Here is a 17,824-nt window from a genome sequence, read left to right as displayed (position 1 = left end):
TGCCCAACCCCGCAGGCAGTCAGACCTTATGGTTGTCTTCCTTTGTTCCCTGAAAATCACTGTTATTCTGTTCTTTTTCAAGGTGCACTGATTTCATATTGTTCAAACACACATGTTTTGCAATCAATTTCTACAGTTAACACAATAGTAGTTCTGAGGTGATGTACATTCTCAGCTTATGAAGATAACAGGATTAAGAGATTAAAGTAAAGACAGCCATAAGAAATTATAAAAGTATTAATTTTGGGAATTGACAAATGTCCATATTAAAATGAAATCTTCACAATTTATGTTCAGAGATCGAAGTAAAGACAGGCATAAGAAATTATAAAAGTATTATTTGGGAACTGATATATGTCCATATTAAAATGAAACCTTCACAATTTTTATTCCTGTGCCGCAGCTCCAGCTGGTCTCTCTGTTCGGGGTCCCTGACTTCCCGCAACACTAATTTTAAATAAATATTTAAATAATCTCAGATTCATAATAGTTTCAAATTTATAGAAAAGTTGCAAGAAGGCGGGTTGATCATGAGGTCAGGAGATCGAGACCATCCTGGCTAACACGGTGAAACCCCGTCTCTACTAAAAATACAAAAAATTAGCCAGGCATGGTAGCACATGCCTGTAGTCCCAGCTACTTGGGAGGCTGAGACAGAAGAATCACTTGAAACCAGGAGGTGGAGGTTGCAGTGAGCTGAGATCATGCTACTGCACTCCAACCTGGGTGGCAGAGCGAGAGTCCATCAAAAAAAAAAAAAAAAACCAGACACATAGAGTAATGGAACAGAATAGAAAACCCAGAAATAAATTCATACATCTATAGTGAACTGATTTTTGACAAGGCAACCAAGAACATACATGGGGAAAGAATAGTCTCTTCAATAAATGGTGCTGGGAAAACTGGATATCCATAAGCAGAAGAATGAAACTAGACCTCTGTCTCTCATTATGTATACAAATCAAATCAAAATAGATTAAAGACAAATCTAAGACCTCATACTATGAAACTACTACAAGAAAACATTGAAGAAACTCTCCAGGACACTGGTCTAGGCAAAGATTTCTTGAGTAATACCCCACAAGCACAGGCAACCAAACCAAAAATGGACAAATAGGATTGTGGGCAAAAGATTACCTAGGTGCTGAGGCAAGAGACTGAAGGCACAAGCTGTTTCGGTATAATAAAGAAAATAGTTAGATTAAGAATAGTTATGATACAAATTAGATATAGAGATGATCGTGGACATTATCAATCATTAGCTTTTAATATTACTCTTTGTTGCATTACTAATATAACCTAGGAATAACTGGCAGGTTGAGTACTGAAGGGATGTTGTGAGAAGTGACCTAGAAGCCAAGAGGTGAGCCTTCTGTCACACCCGCATAGGGGCCACTTGAGGGCTCCTTGGTCAAGTGGTAATGCCAGTGCCTGGGAAGACACCCATTACTTAGTAGACCACAAAAGGGAGTCTCCTTTCCTTGGAGGAGTCAGGGAACACTCTGCTCCACCAGCTTCTTGTGTGAGTCTGGATATTATCCAGGCCTGCCCACAGTCATCCAGAGGCCTAAACCCCTCCCCATGGTGCTGTGCTTCAATGGTCACACTCCTTGTCCACTTTCATGTTCCTCCTGTACTCCTGGTTCCTCTTTGAAGTTCATAGTAGATAGTGGTAGAATAAACAGAGAAAGTCTTAAAGTCTTTGATCTTTCTTATAAGTGCATAGAAGAAAATGCTGACATATGCTGCCTTCTCTCTCTGCTTTGGCTACCTAAAAGGGAAGGGCCCCCGTCCTATGATCACGTGACTTGCTTCACCTTATCAATCACTTAGAATATCCACCCTCCTTACCCTGCCCCCCTTGTCTTGTATGCAATAAGTATCAGCACACCCAGCCGTTCAGGGCCACTACCGGTCTCCGTGTCTTGATGGTAGTGGTCCCCGGGGCCCAGCTGCTTTCTCTTTATCTCTTTGTTTTGTGTCTTTTTTTATTACAGTCTCTCATCTCTACACACGGGGAGAACACCCTCTAAGCCCTGTAGGGCTGGACCCTACATAGGATCACATCAAGTTAAAAAGAGCTGCACAGCAAGGAAACAATCAACAAAATGAAGAGACAACCCACAGAATGAAAGAAAATATTTGCAAACTACCTATCTAACCAGAATATATAAGGAGCTCAAGTAACTCTACAGGGAAAAAAAATCTAATAATTTAATTTTTAAATGAGCAAAAGACTTTAACAGACATTTCTCAAAAGAAGACATACAGATGTCAAAAAGGCTGTATGAAAAGGTGTTCGATTGGCCAGGCATGGTGGCTCATGCCTGTAATCCCTGCACTTTGGGAGGCCAAGGCGCGTGGATCACCTGAGGTTGGGAGTTCGAGACCAGCCTGACCAACATGGAGAAACCCGGTCTCTACTAAAAATACAAAATTAGCTGGGCGTGGTGGCACATGCCTATAATCCCAGCTACTAGGGAGGCTGAGGCAGGAGAATTGCTTGAACCTGGGAGGCAGAGGTTGCGGTGAGCTGAGATCATGCCATTGCACTCTAGCCTAGGCAACAAGAGTGAAACTCTGCCTCAAAAAAAAAAAAAAAAAAAGAAAGAAAAGGTGTTTGACATCATTGATCATCAGAGAAATGTAAATCAAAACTACAATGAGATATCATCTCACCCCAGTTAAATGGCTTTTATCTAAATATCAGGCAATAACAAATGCTGGCAAGGATATAGAGAAAAGAGAACCTTCATACACTGTTGGTGTGAATGTAAATTAGTATAACCACTGTGGAGAACATCTTTGAGTTTCCTCCAAAAACTGAAAATAGAGCTACCGTATAATCCAGCAATCCCACTGGATTATCCAAAAGAAAGGAAATCAGTATATCAAAAAGATAACTGCACGCCCATGTTTATTGCAGCACTATTCACAATAGCCAAGATTTGAAAGCAACATAAATGTCCATCAACAGATGAATGGATAAAGAAAATGTGGACCATTTACACAATAGAATACTATTTAGCCACAAAAAAGAATGAGAGTCTGGGTGCCTATAATCCCAGCTCATGCCTATAATCCCAGCACTTTGGGAAGCTGAGACGGTAGGCCTCCCCTGAGGCCAAGAGATCAAGACCAGCCTGGTCAATATAGTAAGACCCCATCTCTATGTAAAAATTAAATTAAATTAAAAATAAAAAAATAAGAGCAAGAACAAGATCCTATTATTTGCAACAACATGAATGGAACTGGAGGTCATTATGCTAATTGAAATAATCTAGGCACAGAAAGACAAACTTCACATGCTCTCACTTATTTATGGGAGCTAAAATTAAAACAATTGAACTGATGGAGATAGAGAGTAGGACGGTTACCAGAGGCTGGGAACAGGGGGTGGCACAGAGGAATGGGGTTGGTTAATGGGTACAAAAAAAATAGTTTAAAAGATGAATAATACCTAATATTTGGTAGCACAGCAGAGTGACTATAATAAAAAATAATTTAATTGTATATTTTTAAATGACAAAAAGAGTATAATTGGATTGTTTGTAACAAAAAGGATGAATGATTGAGCTGATGTATACCCCATTTATCCTGATGTGATTATTACACATTGCATATCTGTATCAAAATACCTTATGTATTCTTGGAAGTCTATTTTGATTTAAAAAAATTTCTCATGTAAACATTAAATATATACACCTACCACATACCCACAAGAATTAAAAATTAAAATTTTTTTAAAACAAAACATTTTTGAGGACTGTCGGCACTGTGCTTACTCTACCTAATGGATAAGTTAGCCCTGCAACCATTTAGCAAGAGAAGGGCTGAAAGCAATGGGGAAACTCAGACGGGAATGGTAAGACAATTTAGCTGTGAATCAACTAGAATGCTCTTAGGTGCAGATAATAAAATTCTGACTCCAATTCACTAAAGCAATAACCAGAAAGTCCAGAAGAATGGCAAGACCCAGGCTTGGGTGATTCAATGACCCCACAGTATCTGCAATTTGAGTTATTATTTTTTTAATTTTTAAAAATTATTTAAAATTTTATTTTTGAAACAGAGTCTCACTCTGTTGCCCTGGCTGATGTGCAGTGGTGCAATCTCAGCTCACTGAAGCTTCAAACTTCTGGGATCAAGCTATCATTTCACCTCAGCCTCCTGAGTAGCTGTGACTACAGGCAGGTGCTGCCATGCTTGGCTAAATTTTATTTTATTTTTTGGAGAGATAGAGTCTCACAATGTTGCCCAGGCTGGTCTTGAATTCTTGGGTTCAAGCAATTCTCCCACCTCAGCCTCCAAAGTGCTGGGTTTACAGGTGTGACCCACCACGCCAGGCTCTTATTTTTTTAGACTAACCATTCTTCTGTTCACAGTATCAGCTTCATCCAGATGCTAATTCCCTTTCATGGTCATCAGATGATTGTCCACAGAAATGCGGGCAACATTCCTCCTTGTTTACATCTAGTGAGACAACCAAGGAATTTGTGTCCATCCCTTCTGATTGAGCCAACCTCAGTCATGTGACAAACCAGACCAATTAACCATACCCTGGGAATACTTCACATGGCTGACCTAGCAAATCAAGATCCACCCTGGAGTAGAAATGTGGTGTACATCAGAAAAAGAGCAGGAAACATGACATGTCTCATAATCCATTCCACAGCTCTGAACCCTGTCCTCACATCAAGCACATTAGAAGGTCAAAGAATCTTTTAATCCAAGAGAAAATCTAAGAGAGAGGGTTTGCGGAGGATATTTTTAGAGAAAGCTATGCTGTGAGTCCTGTTTCCAAACCCCTCCCCGTAAGGACTGAAACAGGGTTAGGTAAAAACCTGCTCTACCTCAAAGCTAAGTGAGAGGGGACTCCACAGAGCTACTCAGAGAGCTTAATGTGTAATCAATTGCCTGATATGTTCTTCTTGCCCACTGCAGTTGACTGAGACCATGGCACTGCAGTAAGGAAAGTTTAATTAATATGAAGGAGAACTGGAGTTACCACTCAAATCAGTCTCTTGGTATAGCCAAGGGACTTAGAATCAAAAGAACTCTAAGCCAAGGGACTTAGAGTCAAAAGACTTATAGCCAATTAAATGTCCAGATAGGAATAGACATGGATAGGCATTCATTATCCCTTAAAAAAAATGTTTTTACGTAAAAAGTCAGTAATCAAAAAGCCGAAGGCAAGGTAACAAAACTGACTTATCTTTAACTTCTATGCCTTGAGCTACAGTAATCTTGGGTTTAGTTACAAACTTTGAGCAATTAGCTATACAAAACGCAAACATTGTTCTGAAACAAAAAGTTTTTAAATATATATCTATCTTCACAACTCATAACTGGGAATTTTGTACCCAGGAGGCTTTGTCACAAGGTATCTTTACCCTGTCTGTAATTATCTTCCTTTAATTCTACAGGAATTAGAAAAGGTGCCACATAACAGCTCAGAAGGCAAAGTCCCTTGTTTTACTGGCTGTTTAGGCATCTTTGTACCCATCCTTGATTTGGAGGGTCTGACTTGGACTTAATTCTGTCCCTCAAAACTGGCCCTTACAGTCTCATATGCTCACCTCTTCCATGACAGTCTCCAGGCCTAGAGGGAGGATGTTTGTACAGTCTTAGCAGCAGGGCATTTTCAGTGAAAAGCAAATTGGAGCCAGTGTGATGCCAAATGAGGGAGATTCGCATCTCTACTCTTCAGAATACCATGATTCTGGTTTCCTTGGAGATAAAACAAGGAAAAATAAAAAACAATATTTTTGAAAACCAAGAGTATTTGTGTGTCAGAATAGAAAAAGGAACCTATTCCATTAGGGCACCAACTAAAAATATGAAGAAAAATGCTAACATGGCACTCTTTAGAGGATTATATAATTCATGATTCAATCTGCACTCAAAAACAAAAGTTGGGGCTGAAATCTAATAAAAAGTGTTACACTTTTCCTTTGAAACAACCTCTCTCTCTAGTTCTCCTTTTCTATTAAAGAATTTTTTTTTTTTTTAAAGGCAGAGAGTCTCGCTTTATCGCCCAGGCTGGAGTGCAGTGGTATAATCTTGGCTCACTGCAACCTCCATTTCCCAGGCTCAAACAATTCTCATGCCTCAGCCTCCTGAGTAACTGGGGTTACAGGCGTGCACACCACACCTGGCTAATTTTTGTATTTTCTAGTAGAGACAAGGTTTCTCCATGTTGGCTAGGCTGATGAAACTTCTGGCCTCAAGTGATCCACCCACCTTGGCTTCCCAAAGGGTTGGGATTACAGGTGTGAGCCACTGCACCCAGCCTAAAGAGAAATTATAGTAAGACCAATTTATGTGCAAAATAAGTTTTAGGCTTATTATACTTGGCCTGATTATTCACAGAAAGTGCAGCAAGTATTAATTGGCCACGTAGGCTCCTTTTAAGTTGGCTTTGCTGGAACTTTGCCTAACAATATGTTATTCTAGTCTAAGCCCTGGGGAAAAAAAAAAAAAAAACACAGTGTCTCCAATTGTCCTGTTTTGAAAGAAAAATAACTATATTGTCATAAAATCAGAATACTCATGAAATTCTGGAGAGCTCAGAGAGAAAAGCAAACTTGCTCACAAACACATTCTTCACTTAATTGCTCTAAACTATAAATAATTCAAAGGAAAAAGATTTGCTTGACTCCTCTTTAACCACAGCAGCAGCCTTCCAAACACGATGTCCTTTGTTCACCTTGGAAGTTCACAAGTGAAACAGCTCTGGTTAGATGGGAGCTGTCTATCAGGCTCTGCAGAATCTAGAGCAGCTCCTACCTAGTTAGAATCAGTCTTAGGGGAACAAGAGGCCCTCTGCTCAAGTATTCTCCTCCTTGCATTCGTCAGGTAGCAAGACCCTATATCAAAAGGATATGGGTCCCCAGCAGGGGTTGGGCCAAGGCACTCAGTCCCTTTTGTCAATCTTTATCTTAATTTGCCCCATTATTGCCACAGGCAACGTAGCATTCTCATTATAACCATTGTCTTTGGATTTTTCTTAAATTTTCCAATCTGGAGCAAATAGTGTTTTAAAGGCCTTTGTTTTAACTCCCTAAATTTTCATTTTATTTATTTCATTTATTAATAACCATCCAAAAATTTGTGTCACCCTTCTGCAGTGAGCTCTTTTACTCCCTTTCTCTTTTCCCATCTTTTATTTATTTATTTTTTCGTTAATTGCCCCTGATATTTTATTAAGCATCTGTAACACCCACAAGAGACAGCAAATTTGATAAGGCTTCTCACATAGTCCTGTGATTCTGCTGGAGTAATGTCACCCAGGGTGCTCATGTAAAAAGGGCTCCCTAAACCCCACAATTTACCACGACGTGGGTAATAGAAATTTTTGTTGGAGAATATTTGGGTCACCATGAAGCCAGTCCCACGTGGGTTGCATATGAAGCATATCAACTACTTCACCTGGGGTGTTCCACTTGGCATTTTATAGGGAGAGTTGGGCAATCTCCTTCTCAGGATAAACACTAGGCTTGTTGTTCTCTCAGGAATCACCTCCTGTGTATTTCAATCACATACATTCACCAGCATTTGTTTAATAGTGAGCTGTGGGTCCTGCATCAACCCAAGCAAGCTCTTTCATTCTGTAGCATTTAAAATTAACGATTCTATCCTTAAAGTAGTTATTTTTACAATTTTTTGTGTAGCAGGATGAGCTGCAGACAAGAACCCCTCAGACACTGAGTTGTAGAGGGAAAGGGCTTTATTCAGCTGGGAGCATCGGCAGACTCACGTCTCCAAAAACCGAGCTCCCTGAGTGAGCAATTCCTGTCCCTTTTAAGGGCTTACAACTCTAGGGGGTCCGCATGAGAGGGTCGTGATTGATTGAGCAAGCAGAGGATACGTGACTGGGGGCTGCATGCACCAGTAATCAGAACAGAACAGAACAGGACAGGGAATTTCACAGTGCTTTTCTATACAATGTCTGGAATCGGTCAGGGGTCGATCTTTAGCTACCAGGCCCAGGGTTCAGTGCCGGGCTGTCTGCCTGTGGATTTCATTTCTGCCTTTTAGTTTTTACTTCTTCTTCATTTGGAGGCATAAGACAGTATGACGGGTGGTCTCCTCCCTTAATTGTAATAAAGGTTTCTCAGGGAGATGATGATACCAATCTACAAAATGGAACAATTTCTTTACATAACACCCTGTGGCTTTTTGGGTTTTTTGTTTGGTTGGTTGGCTGTTTTTTTTGTTTGTTTTGATTTTGTTTTTTGAGACAGGATCTTGCCCTGCCACCCTTGCTGGAGCGCAGTGGCACAATTTCGGCTCACTGCAACCTCCGCCTCCCAGGTGCAAGAGATTCTCACACCTCAGCATCCAAAGTACTGGGATTATAGGTGCGTGCCACCACTCCCAGCTAATTTTTGTATTTTTAGTAGAGACAAGGGTTTCACCATGTTGGCCAGGCTAGTCTGGAACTCCTGACCTCAGGTGACCTACCCACCTCAGCCTCCCAAAGTGGTGCAATTACAGGCAGAAGCCACCATGACTGGCTACCCTCTTGTTTTAATGGTTACTTCATTTTGCCCTTCCTCCACATTGACTGTCTTCTTGGTAACCACAGATCTCAGAGGTAACTTTGTTGCCTGAGCTTAGTTTTTCTCTTTATCCATTTAGTTTTATCTGTATAATTTTTCCTTTACTCTAAAGCAATTCTTAGTCACTTAATTTTTTAAAAATTACTTTTTTTTTTTTTTTTTTTTGAGATGGAGTCTCACTCTGTTGCCCAGGCTGGAGTGCAGTAGTGGCATGATCTCAGTTCACCGCAACCTCCACCTCCTGGGTTCAAGCAATTCTCTTGCCTCAGCCTCCTGAGTAGCTGGGACTACAGGTGCCCTCCACCACGCCAGGCTAATTTTTGTATTTTTAGTAGAAGCGGGGTTTTAACATACTGACCAGGCTAGTCTTGAACTCCTGACCTTGTGATCCACCCACCTTGGCCTCCCAAAGTGCTGGGATTACAGGTGTGAGCCACTGCACCCAGCAAAATTACATTTTCTTTAGCAAAAAAACACATCCTGTGTCTTTCTGTTTTTTGTTCTTTTTTGGAGCAGAGGTTTAATAGGCAGAAGAGAAAAGAAAGAGAAATGGTCTCCAAGTGGAAAAGACCAGCAGGAGGCATATACTCCAGATTTTACAGAGAGGATGAGAGATATGGTAGTTGTGGACAGGAAAGGAGGAAATTATGATAGGAAAAGTGGAGATCCTGTTAATGACACCCCATCAGGTGGTCAGAAGCTGCGGTCACTCCAGAAGCCTTTGGATAACACCAGGTGGTAGCTCCAGCCAGAAATCCTCAGTTGCTCCAAAACCTCTTCCAGCCCCATGCAACAGCTAAGTCCTCTCTGAAAGTAAGCTGGTTCAAACAGGACCAATATGCCCAGCAACCCATAGGTACGGGGGAATTCTCCATGTTCTCTCCAGAAAGCCTGTCCTCCAAGTCTTATGAGGCTGGCAGCCATGCTAATTGTTTTTAAATGACTGAAGGTAGCCCAGTAGTTGGTTTGATTTGGTTCTTAAATGGAGACTGAGAGCCTTGAAATGAAAGGACAGAGTTGGAATCTGCTCCTCTGCTCACCATTTCAATGAATGTTGTACCTTGGTATCCCAGATGAACCTCCAATATGAAGCTGCTATGTTGTCTGGAGTATAAACCCAGGGTTTTATCAGGGGAACCAGTCCCCAATACATAGGTTCTTTTCTATTTTCCTTAAGGGTCGGCCAGTCTGAGAAATAAAGAGAAAGAGCACAAGAGAGAAATTTTACAATTGGGCCTCCGAGGGTACCATCACATATTGGTAGGACCGTGATGGCTACCTCGAGCCATGAAACCAGCAAGTTTTTATTAGGGATTTTAGAAGGAGAGGGAGTGTACAAACACAGAGTAAGTCACAAAGATCACATGCTTCAAAGGACAATTAAGATCTCAAGGCAAGGCAAAATTAGAATTACTGATGAGGTTCTATGTCCCGCTGTGGATGCATTGTCTTGATAAACATCTTAACAGAAAACAGTGTTCGAGAGCAGACTACTGGTCTGACTAGAATTTACCAGGCTGGAATTTTCCAATCCTAGTAAGCCTGAGGGCACTGTAGGAGACCAGGGTGTATTTCAGTCCTTATCTCAACCGCATAAGACAGACACTCCCAGAGAGGCTGTCTATAGACCTACCCCCAGGAAGGCATTCCTTCCCCAGGGCTATTCCTTACTGCAAAAAGAATTCAGTGATATTTCTCCTACATGCACATCCATCTATGGGCTTTCTGCAAGAAGAAAACTATGACTCTATTCTGCCCAATGCTTCAGGCAGTCAGACCTTATGGTTATCTTTCCTTGTTCCCTGAAAATCGCTGTTATTCTGTTCCTTTTCAGGGTGCACTGATTTCATATTGTTCAAACATACATGTTTTACAATTTGTACAGTTAACGCAATCATCACAGGGTCCTGAGGTGACATACATCCTCAGCTTACAAAGATGACGAGATTAAGAGATTAAAGTAAAGACAGGCATAGGAAATTATAAGAGTATTGATTGGGGAAGTGATAAATCTCCATGAAATCTTCACAATTTATGTTCAGAAATTGTAGTAAAGACAGGCATAAGAATTTATAAAAGTATTAATTTTGGGAGCTGATTAATGTCCATGAAATCTTCACAATTTATGTTCTTCTGCCACAGCTTCAGCCAGTCCCTCCGTTCGGTGTCCCTGACTTCCCTCCCGCAACAGGGTTTGTCATCTTGCACCAGGAAAACTTAGGACACAAACACACACGAGGAGTTTAGGAGTAGAGGTTTAATAGGCAGAAGAAAAGAGAAAGAGAAACAGCTTTCTCTATATAGAGAGAGGGGTCTCCAAGCAGAAAAGACCCCATACTTTTGTTTCTATAAACTTCACCAAAAACACCTCTGTCGCCAGGCTGGAGTGCAGTGACATGATCTTGGCTCACTACAACCTCCACTTCCCAGGTTCAAGCGATTCTCCTGCCTCAGCCTTCCGAGTAGCCAGGATTACAGGTGCATGCCACCAGGCCCAGCTAATTTCTGTATTTTTAGTAGAGACAGGATTTCGCCATGTTGGCCAAGCTGGTCTCGAACTCCTGACCTCAGGTGATCTGCCCACCTCAGCCTCCCAAAGTGCTGGGATTACAAGCGTGAGCCACTGCACCCAGCATTTTTAATGTAAATTCTTGGTAAACAACTCAGAAACTCCCTCTTCTTTCCATTTAAAAACCCTCTTGTAACTGCTGCTAATTTATGGAGTATATATTCAGGCAACTCAAGTTGTAATGCTCCCAGGATGCAATCCTCAAGTTTAACCCAGATAAACTCTCTACTTACACTAATTCTGCCTCAGCTTCTTCCTTTTAGGTCAACACTGCTATATTAGTCCATTTTCATGCTACTATGAAGAAATACCCAAGACTGGGTAATTTATAAAGGAAAGAGGTTTAGGCTGGGCACAGTGGCTCACATCTGTAATCTCAGCACTTTGGGAGGCTGATCACCTGAGGTCAGAAGTTCAAGACCAGCCTGACCAATATGGTGAAACCCCATCGCTACTAAAAATACAAAAATTAGCCAGTGTGATGGCAGGTGCCTGTAATCCCAGTTACTTGGGAGGATTAGGCAGGAAAATCACTAGAACCTGGAAGGCAGAGGTTGCAGTGAGCCGAGATGGCACCACTGCACTCCAGCCTGGGTGACAGAGTGAGACTTCATCTCAAAAAAATAAATAAAATATAGGAAAGAGGTTTAACTGACTTACAGCTCCGCAGGGCTGGGGAGGCCTCAGGAAACAATCATGGCAGAAGGGGATGTAAACATATCCTTCTTCATATGGTGGCAGGAAGGTGAAGTGCAGAGCAAAAGGGTGGGTGGAGAAAGCTCCTTATAAAACCATTAGATCTCATGAGAACTCATTCATTATCATGAGAACAGCATGGAGGTAACCGCCCCCATGATTCAATTACCTCCCACTGGGTCCCCCACAACACGTGGGGATTATGGGAACTACAATTCAAGATGAGATTTGGATGGGGACACAGCCAAACCATATCAATTACTTACCCTACCTTGCCCATTGCTTCCTATGGAAAACACAATAAACACTCTTGCCCACATTTTCCCCCTCCCTCCACGTTCTCACAGACCCTGGTGCTTCCCCAGGTGGCTCTGCATGGTGCACCACACGTCCGTTTTCTAGAGATCTGTGAGGATAAGCTTCTTTCTTCATGACAGTCATTTCTGCATCTTCCTATCCTACCATATCTGATTAAAACAAATCCTGAGTACCCTTAAAACAGGAACAATACCTTCAAAAAATTTGTTGATATACTCAATTTATTCTAATTTGAATTAGGTTGGTGTATGATGACGAACTCCAAGCAAAAGAGCATTTCTTCTGGACTCCCAGAAATAGCTTCAACAACACATTTGTATTTTCCCTAAAATGAAGTATAAGAAATACAAGTAACACAAAATGTTAGATGCTACTATTTCAGAGGCTTTGTAAGAACTTTCTCTTACTAGCAGAAAGCCACTTAAATTGGATTGATCTTATTAGTTTTCCAATGAGACAAAATGTTCCATGTCTTTGAATTAGATGAGCATAAGCCCATTTATTTCCCAATTATAAAATTATGTTATTTTTAAAAACTAACCTAAGAGGTTTTGAAATATTAGATATTAGTTTATAACAAAATAATGAAAGAATATGCATTATTACACTTTATTTTAAAATGGTCACCAAAAGTAAAATGCATAAAATTTCATTATTAGATACGTCATGCAAACATCTAAAATCACAATGGTATTATTCATTGAGGCAGCAATTATTTTTACAAAGGCATGGATGACCAGGCTAAGTTCCCAAGAAAATCTTGAACAAAATAAGTCTGTAATTTACATGATTTTTATTCTCCTAAACAATATTCACATTATATTTAGTATATTACATGAATAGTTACAGAGATTTACTGGCTTATACACAGTGGTCATTCAGTGCTTTCATCTGAAGACTGTTCAACAGATTAGTAATGAGCTCTTGCATTCAAATTACTCTTGCCCATGTATGTTAAAGGGAAAAAATGAAGTGGAAAAAGATGCTATCTTTTGTGCAATTTTTCCATAGTCTACAGAAAGAAAAAATACCAAAAGACCTAATACTAAGGCTGCGCACGGTGGCTCACACCTATAATCCCAGCACTTTCGGAGGCCAAGGCCAGGTCTCACTAACAACTGTTTCAGTACTGACCGAGTGGTTAAGTTAAATATTGAAAGCCAGTGCCCTTATACAAAGGATGGGATGTAACAAAAGCCCATCAGGAGTTTTGCCCAGGCCTTTCCTGGGCCTTAAAGCATGACAAAATAACTAAGAAATTCTTAATAGGACCCATTTAGGATTAATCAAGTTTTATTGTGGGTCTGAAGAAACTCCCCAGGTTTCCACAACCAAGTTTATTGGGGGTCTGAAGGAACTCCTCAAACCTCCATGATTTAGCAGGAGACAAGATAAAGGTAATCACCCCAGCACCCAGACCCATTTAGATTAAGTAAAGTTACTGAGGCTCCAGAGGAAGGTCTTCAGGACTCAGACCTTAGTCATAGATTAAAAGAAGTTAATCACTTGTGTCTTCAGATGAATGCACACTTACACATAGACATATTCCTTAGAATGAATATAAGCTCTGAAAGATTTGTAATTTTGAGTTGGTCTGGCAATAATTTCCAGACCTTCTCCCTGTAACCAGTTACAGAAACAAAAGCTCTCTTCCTCCCCAGTTCATCTGCATCTTGTTATTGGGCTGCAAGAAATGGCAGCCTGACCCTCATTTTGGTCCAGGAACAAAGGTGGGTGGATCACATGAGGCCAGGAGTTTGAGACCAGCCTAGGCAACATGGTGAAACCCCATCTCTACTAAAAATTAAAAAATTAGCTGGGCATGGTGGCATGTGCCTGTAACCCCAGCTACTTGGGTGACTGAGGCACAAAATCACCTGAACTTGGGAGGTGGAAGTTGCAGTGAGCCCAGAACACACTTCACTCCAGCCTGGGCAACAGAGCAAGACTCAGTCAAAAAAAAAAAAAAAAGCTAATTCTAAATAAAAGTGAAGGAAAAAACCTTGAACATCTTAATCTTGAATTGCTATTCATGAAATTGTCAGCTGGGCACAGCTGCCCACACCTGTAATTCCAGCACTTTGGGAGGCTAAGTGGAGTGGATTGCTTGAGTTCAGGAGTTCAAGACCAGCCTGGGCAACATGGTGAAACTGCATCTCTTCCAAAAATACAAAATGTTAGCTGGCATTGTGGCACGCACCTGTAGTCCCAGCTAGTCAGGAGGCAAAGGCATGAGGATTGCTTGGGGTGGAGGTTGGTGGGTGGAGGTTGCAGTGAGCAGAGATTGTGCCACTGCACTCCAGTCTGGGTGACAGACTGAGATCCCATTTCAAAAAAAAAAGGAAGAAGTTGTGAATTGCTTGTTTCAAATGCTTAACATGTCTATTACTGCTAAAGGTTAGACAGTACAAAATAAATATTGAACAATACCTTAGAAAATTTTATTCCCCTGAAGGAGAATGGTACTGTTGTATTCACAGTCTCTGCAAACAAAATATAAAATACAAGACGTTATTGGTCACGGTTAGGTGTATTTTTTCTTGGTAGCATAGAGTACACCTTTATGGCATACACTTAACTACTGACAGAGGCAGTCCCAAGCAAAACTGTAGAAAAATAATGAACCTTTTATACCCTGGCTACTATTCTCCTGTGGCTTCCTTTCCCTGCCCCTAGAGCCTCTCTGTACACCTGCCCCTGTCCCCTCTTAGGGGACACAGACTATTAAGACGTGGTGGTCTCAATAATGAATAAACGATGAACAAACTAGTGCTAATATGCTTCAGACCAAGTTACATATGTATATTTTAAACTAGTTTTCAGAGACATTGAGGCTGAGTATAATAGAGAATAATCTTTCCAAAGACACATGAGATATTTTGGAGGCAGCCCGAATACTGAAGTGCCTCCCAATTACACCACTGAGAAGCTCAAGTTAGCTTCTGTTTAACTGCATAGCCATGGGCCTGGCCCCACACAAGCTGTGGAGCACAGAGTCAAAAGTGCAGGAAAATTCACACCCTACTGTTCTAGTCAGAACAAAGTAGTGAATGTGATGTTATGGGGTAAAGATAGAAATATATGTTTTGAATCTCAAACAAAAGAAACAGTGGCCAAAAATATTTTTGATATAAATAGTTAAATCAAAAACTATAATATTGTTCTCAGAAGTAAATAAATAATGTCTGCGTGTATACTTCTACTCTCACAAATAAGCATTTATTTATTTACTTCTGGGTGTATCCTTTTTTTGTTTTTGTTTGTTTGTTTGTTTGTTTTGAGATGGAGTCTCACTCTGTTGCCCAGGCTGGAGTACAATGGTGTGATCTCTGCTCACTGCAACCTCTGCCTTACGGGTTCAAGAGATTCTCCTGCCTCGGCTTCCTGAGTAGCTGAGATTACAGGCACCTGCCACCACACCCGATTAATTTTTGTATTTTTAGTAGAGACGTGGTTTCACCATGCTGACCAGGCTGGTCTCAAACTCCCAACTTCAGGCTATCCACCCACCTCAGCCTTCCAAAGTGCTGGGATTATAGGCATGAACCACTGCACCCAACTGTTTTTTCTTTTCTTTTTGCTTTTTCTTTAAAGCAAATAAAGGGTGTATTGTTATTATTATTTTTTTTTTTTTGAGACAGAATCTCGCTCTGTCGCCCAGGCTGGAGTGCAGTGGCGTGATCTCGGCTCACTGCAAGCTCCACCTTCCAGGTTCACGCCATTCTCCTGCCTCAGCTTCCCCAGTAGCTGAGATTACAGGCACCCACCACTACACCTGGCTAATTTTTGTATTTTTAGTAGAGACGGAGTTTCTCTGTGTTGGCCAAGCTGGTCTTGAACTCCTGACCTCAGGTGATCTGCCCGCCTTGGCCTTCCAAAGTGCTGGGATTACAGACATGAGCCACCACACCTAGCCAGGTGTATCCTTACTAAAGGAGTTGGTACCTGAGGTGTTTCTTCTGCTCAGTAAAGTGATCATGTCTTCATAATCTTATGATCTTTCATTCAAGGCCAATCCAATTCAAAACTTAACAATTCAACAACTACTTATTGAAAGCCTACTACCCACCAGGGCCTGGGAAGACAATGGTAGTACAACTCTGTCCCTTCTCTCAAAGAGCTAAAGTCTGTTGAAGATATAGATATTTAAGAAACCATTCCAGCTGTGAGCGGTGGCTCACGCCTGTAATCACAACACTTTGGGAGGCCGAAGAGGGGAGATCCCTTGAACTCAGAAGTTCAAGACCAGCCTGGGCAACATAGTTGATCCTTATCTGTACAAAATATAAAAAAGAAAGATGGGTATGGTGGCGTGTGCCTGTAATCCAGTTACTTGAGAGGCTGGGGTGGGAGGATCACTCGAGCCCAGTAGGTAGAGGCTACAGTGAGCTGTGTTTGTACCACTTCACTCCAGCTTGGGTGACAGGGAGACCTTGTCTCAAAATAAATAAATAAATAAATATTAAATTAAAATTAAAATTTTTAAAAAACAAAAAAAGACCCCCAAAATAATAAGAAGAAACCATTCCAAATACAATATGCAATGGGAAAGACGCAGTAAGGATAAATATAACATCTTTGTAAGAGTGATGGCCCTGGGGCCAGAACTGCTTGGGTTTGAAGCTCAGCTCCCCTACTTGGTGTGTAACTTTGGACCAGTCACTTAATTTTTCTATGGCTCAGTAAAACGGTGATGGGTGATAACACGTATCTCATAGAATTATCACAAGGGCTATACCAGTTAATACATGTTAAGTGCTAAGAACAAGGCCTGGGACACAGCACTTATTAAATATTATTACCACTAAATGTTACTTATAACGTTTAATATTATTCTTTCTCGCTTCTAGACCCTCCTTCCAATGGCATCTTGTGAATAATAACATATTCATACCTTGTGAATATTAATACATTAATATATTAGTTATATATGTATATATTATATAATAACATAATAATAGGCTCTATCTTATTAACTTGCTAGTTTCTTTGAGAGTATTTATCACAAATTGAATCATATTTCATTTTTCTCCTTTTCTTTATTTTATTACTTCATTAGGATCTTGTTTTCTCCACTAGTCTGTAATTTCCATGAGGACAGGGGTTTTGCTTTGGACATTTTTGAATCTGGCTCCTAGTACCTAATTCTCAGTACCCAGCTTCAGGACCAACTATTAGGTTGGTGTAAAAGTAATTGCAGTTTTTGCCATGAAAAGTAATGCAATACATCATTACATAATTAAATCCATAATTTGCAAGGCCCAGCACAAAATGACGATGTGAGGCTGCTTATTCAAAAGATGGGGGAAACCTGTTAAAGTTACTAGAACATAAAACTTTTCCTTTCTTCTATGTGTTTCTCTCTCTAGACTTGCCATAATGTTTTTATTGCAATTTAATATCATTTGTAATAAAGAGAACATTTTAAACTATTAGTATGAATTTCAGTATTCATCTTCTTATAATACAATGCCAGTTTTAAATGCAAATATCAAAGCATTTAACTTTAAGGTAGAATCACTGAAATTACACAATTTGTCTTTCCCTGCTCATCCCCAGGGGGTGCCTCGAGCCGAGCCAGCCAGAGGAAACTAACTCAAGCCAGAGGCAGGAAGTTTGAACGAGAAAGAGAAGATCCCCAAGGTGTGGAACAGCCTGAGGGAACGCCCCCTCAGCA

The 17,824-nt window shown here is 40.7% G+C and overlaps 1 protein-coding gene across 2 annotated transcripts in view; it reads right to left on the bottom strand.

The window, feature by feature from the left end:
* Positions 1-5,310: 5,310 nt before the first annotated feature.
* Positions 5,311-17,824, bottom strand: part of LY96 (lymphocyte antigen 96) — a 46,762-nt gene continuing 34,248 nt past the window's right edge. The window contains exons 4-5 of one of the 2 annotated variants that reach the window (XM_033202389.1): positions 14,578-14,630; positions 5,311-5,730 (exon numbers count right to left, since the gene is read on the bottom strand). In XM_033202389.1, coding sequence (XP_033058280.1) covers positions 5,707-5,730; positions 14,578-14,630 — 77 coding nt within the window. In that variant the 3' untranslated portion in view covers positions 5,311-5,706. Of the gene's footprint in view, positions 5,731-12,350; positions 12,473-14,577; positions 14,631-17,824 lie in introns of those variants that run through there. The other variant, XM_033202387.1, reaches the window with a different exon arrangement.

This window comes from Trachypithecus francoisi, unplaced genomic scaffold (assembly GCF_009764315.1).
Source record: "Trachypithecus francoisi isolate TF-2019V2 unplaced genomic scaffold, Tfra_2.0 Lachesis_group7, whole genome shotgun sequence".
In the NCBI taxonomy this organism is placed as follows: domain Eukaryota; kingdom Metazoa; phylum Chordata; class Mammalia; order Primates; family Cercopithecidae; genus Trachypithecus; species Trachypithecus francoisi.
The sequence above is the reverse complement of the archived record's forward strand: the minus strand, read 5'-3'. Positions and strand labels throughout refer to the sequence as shown.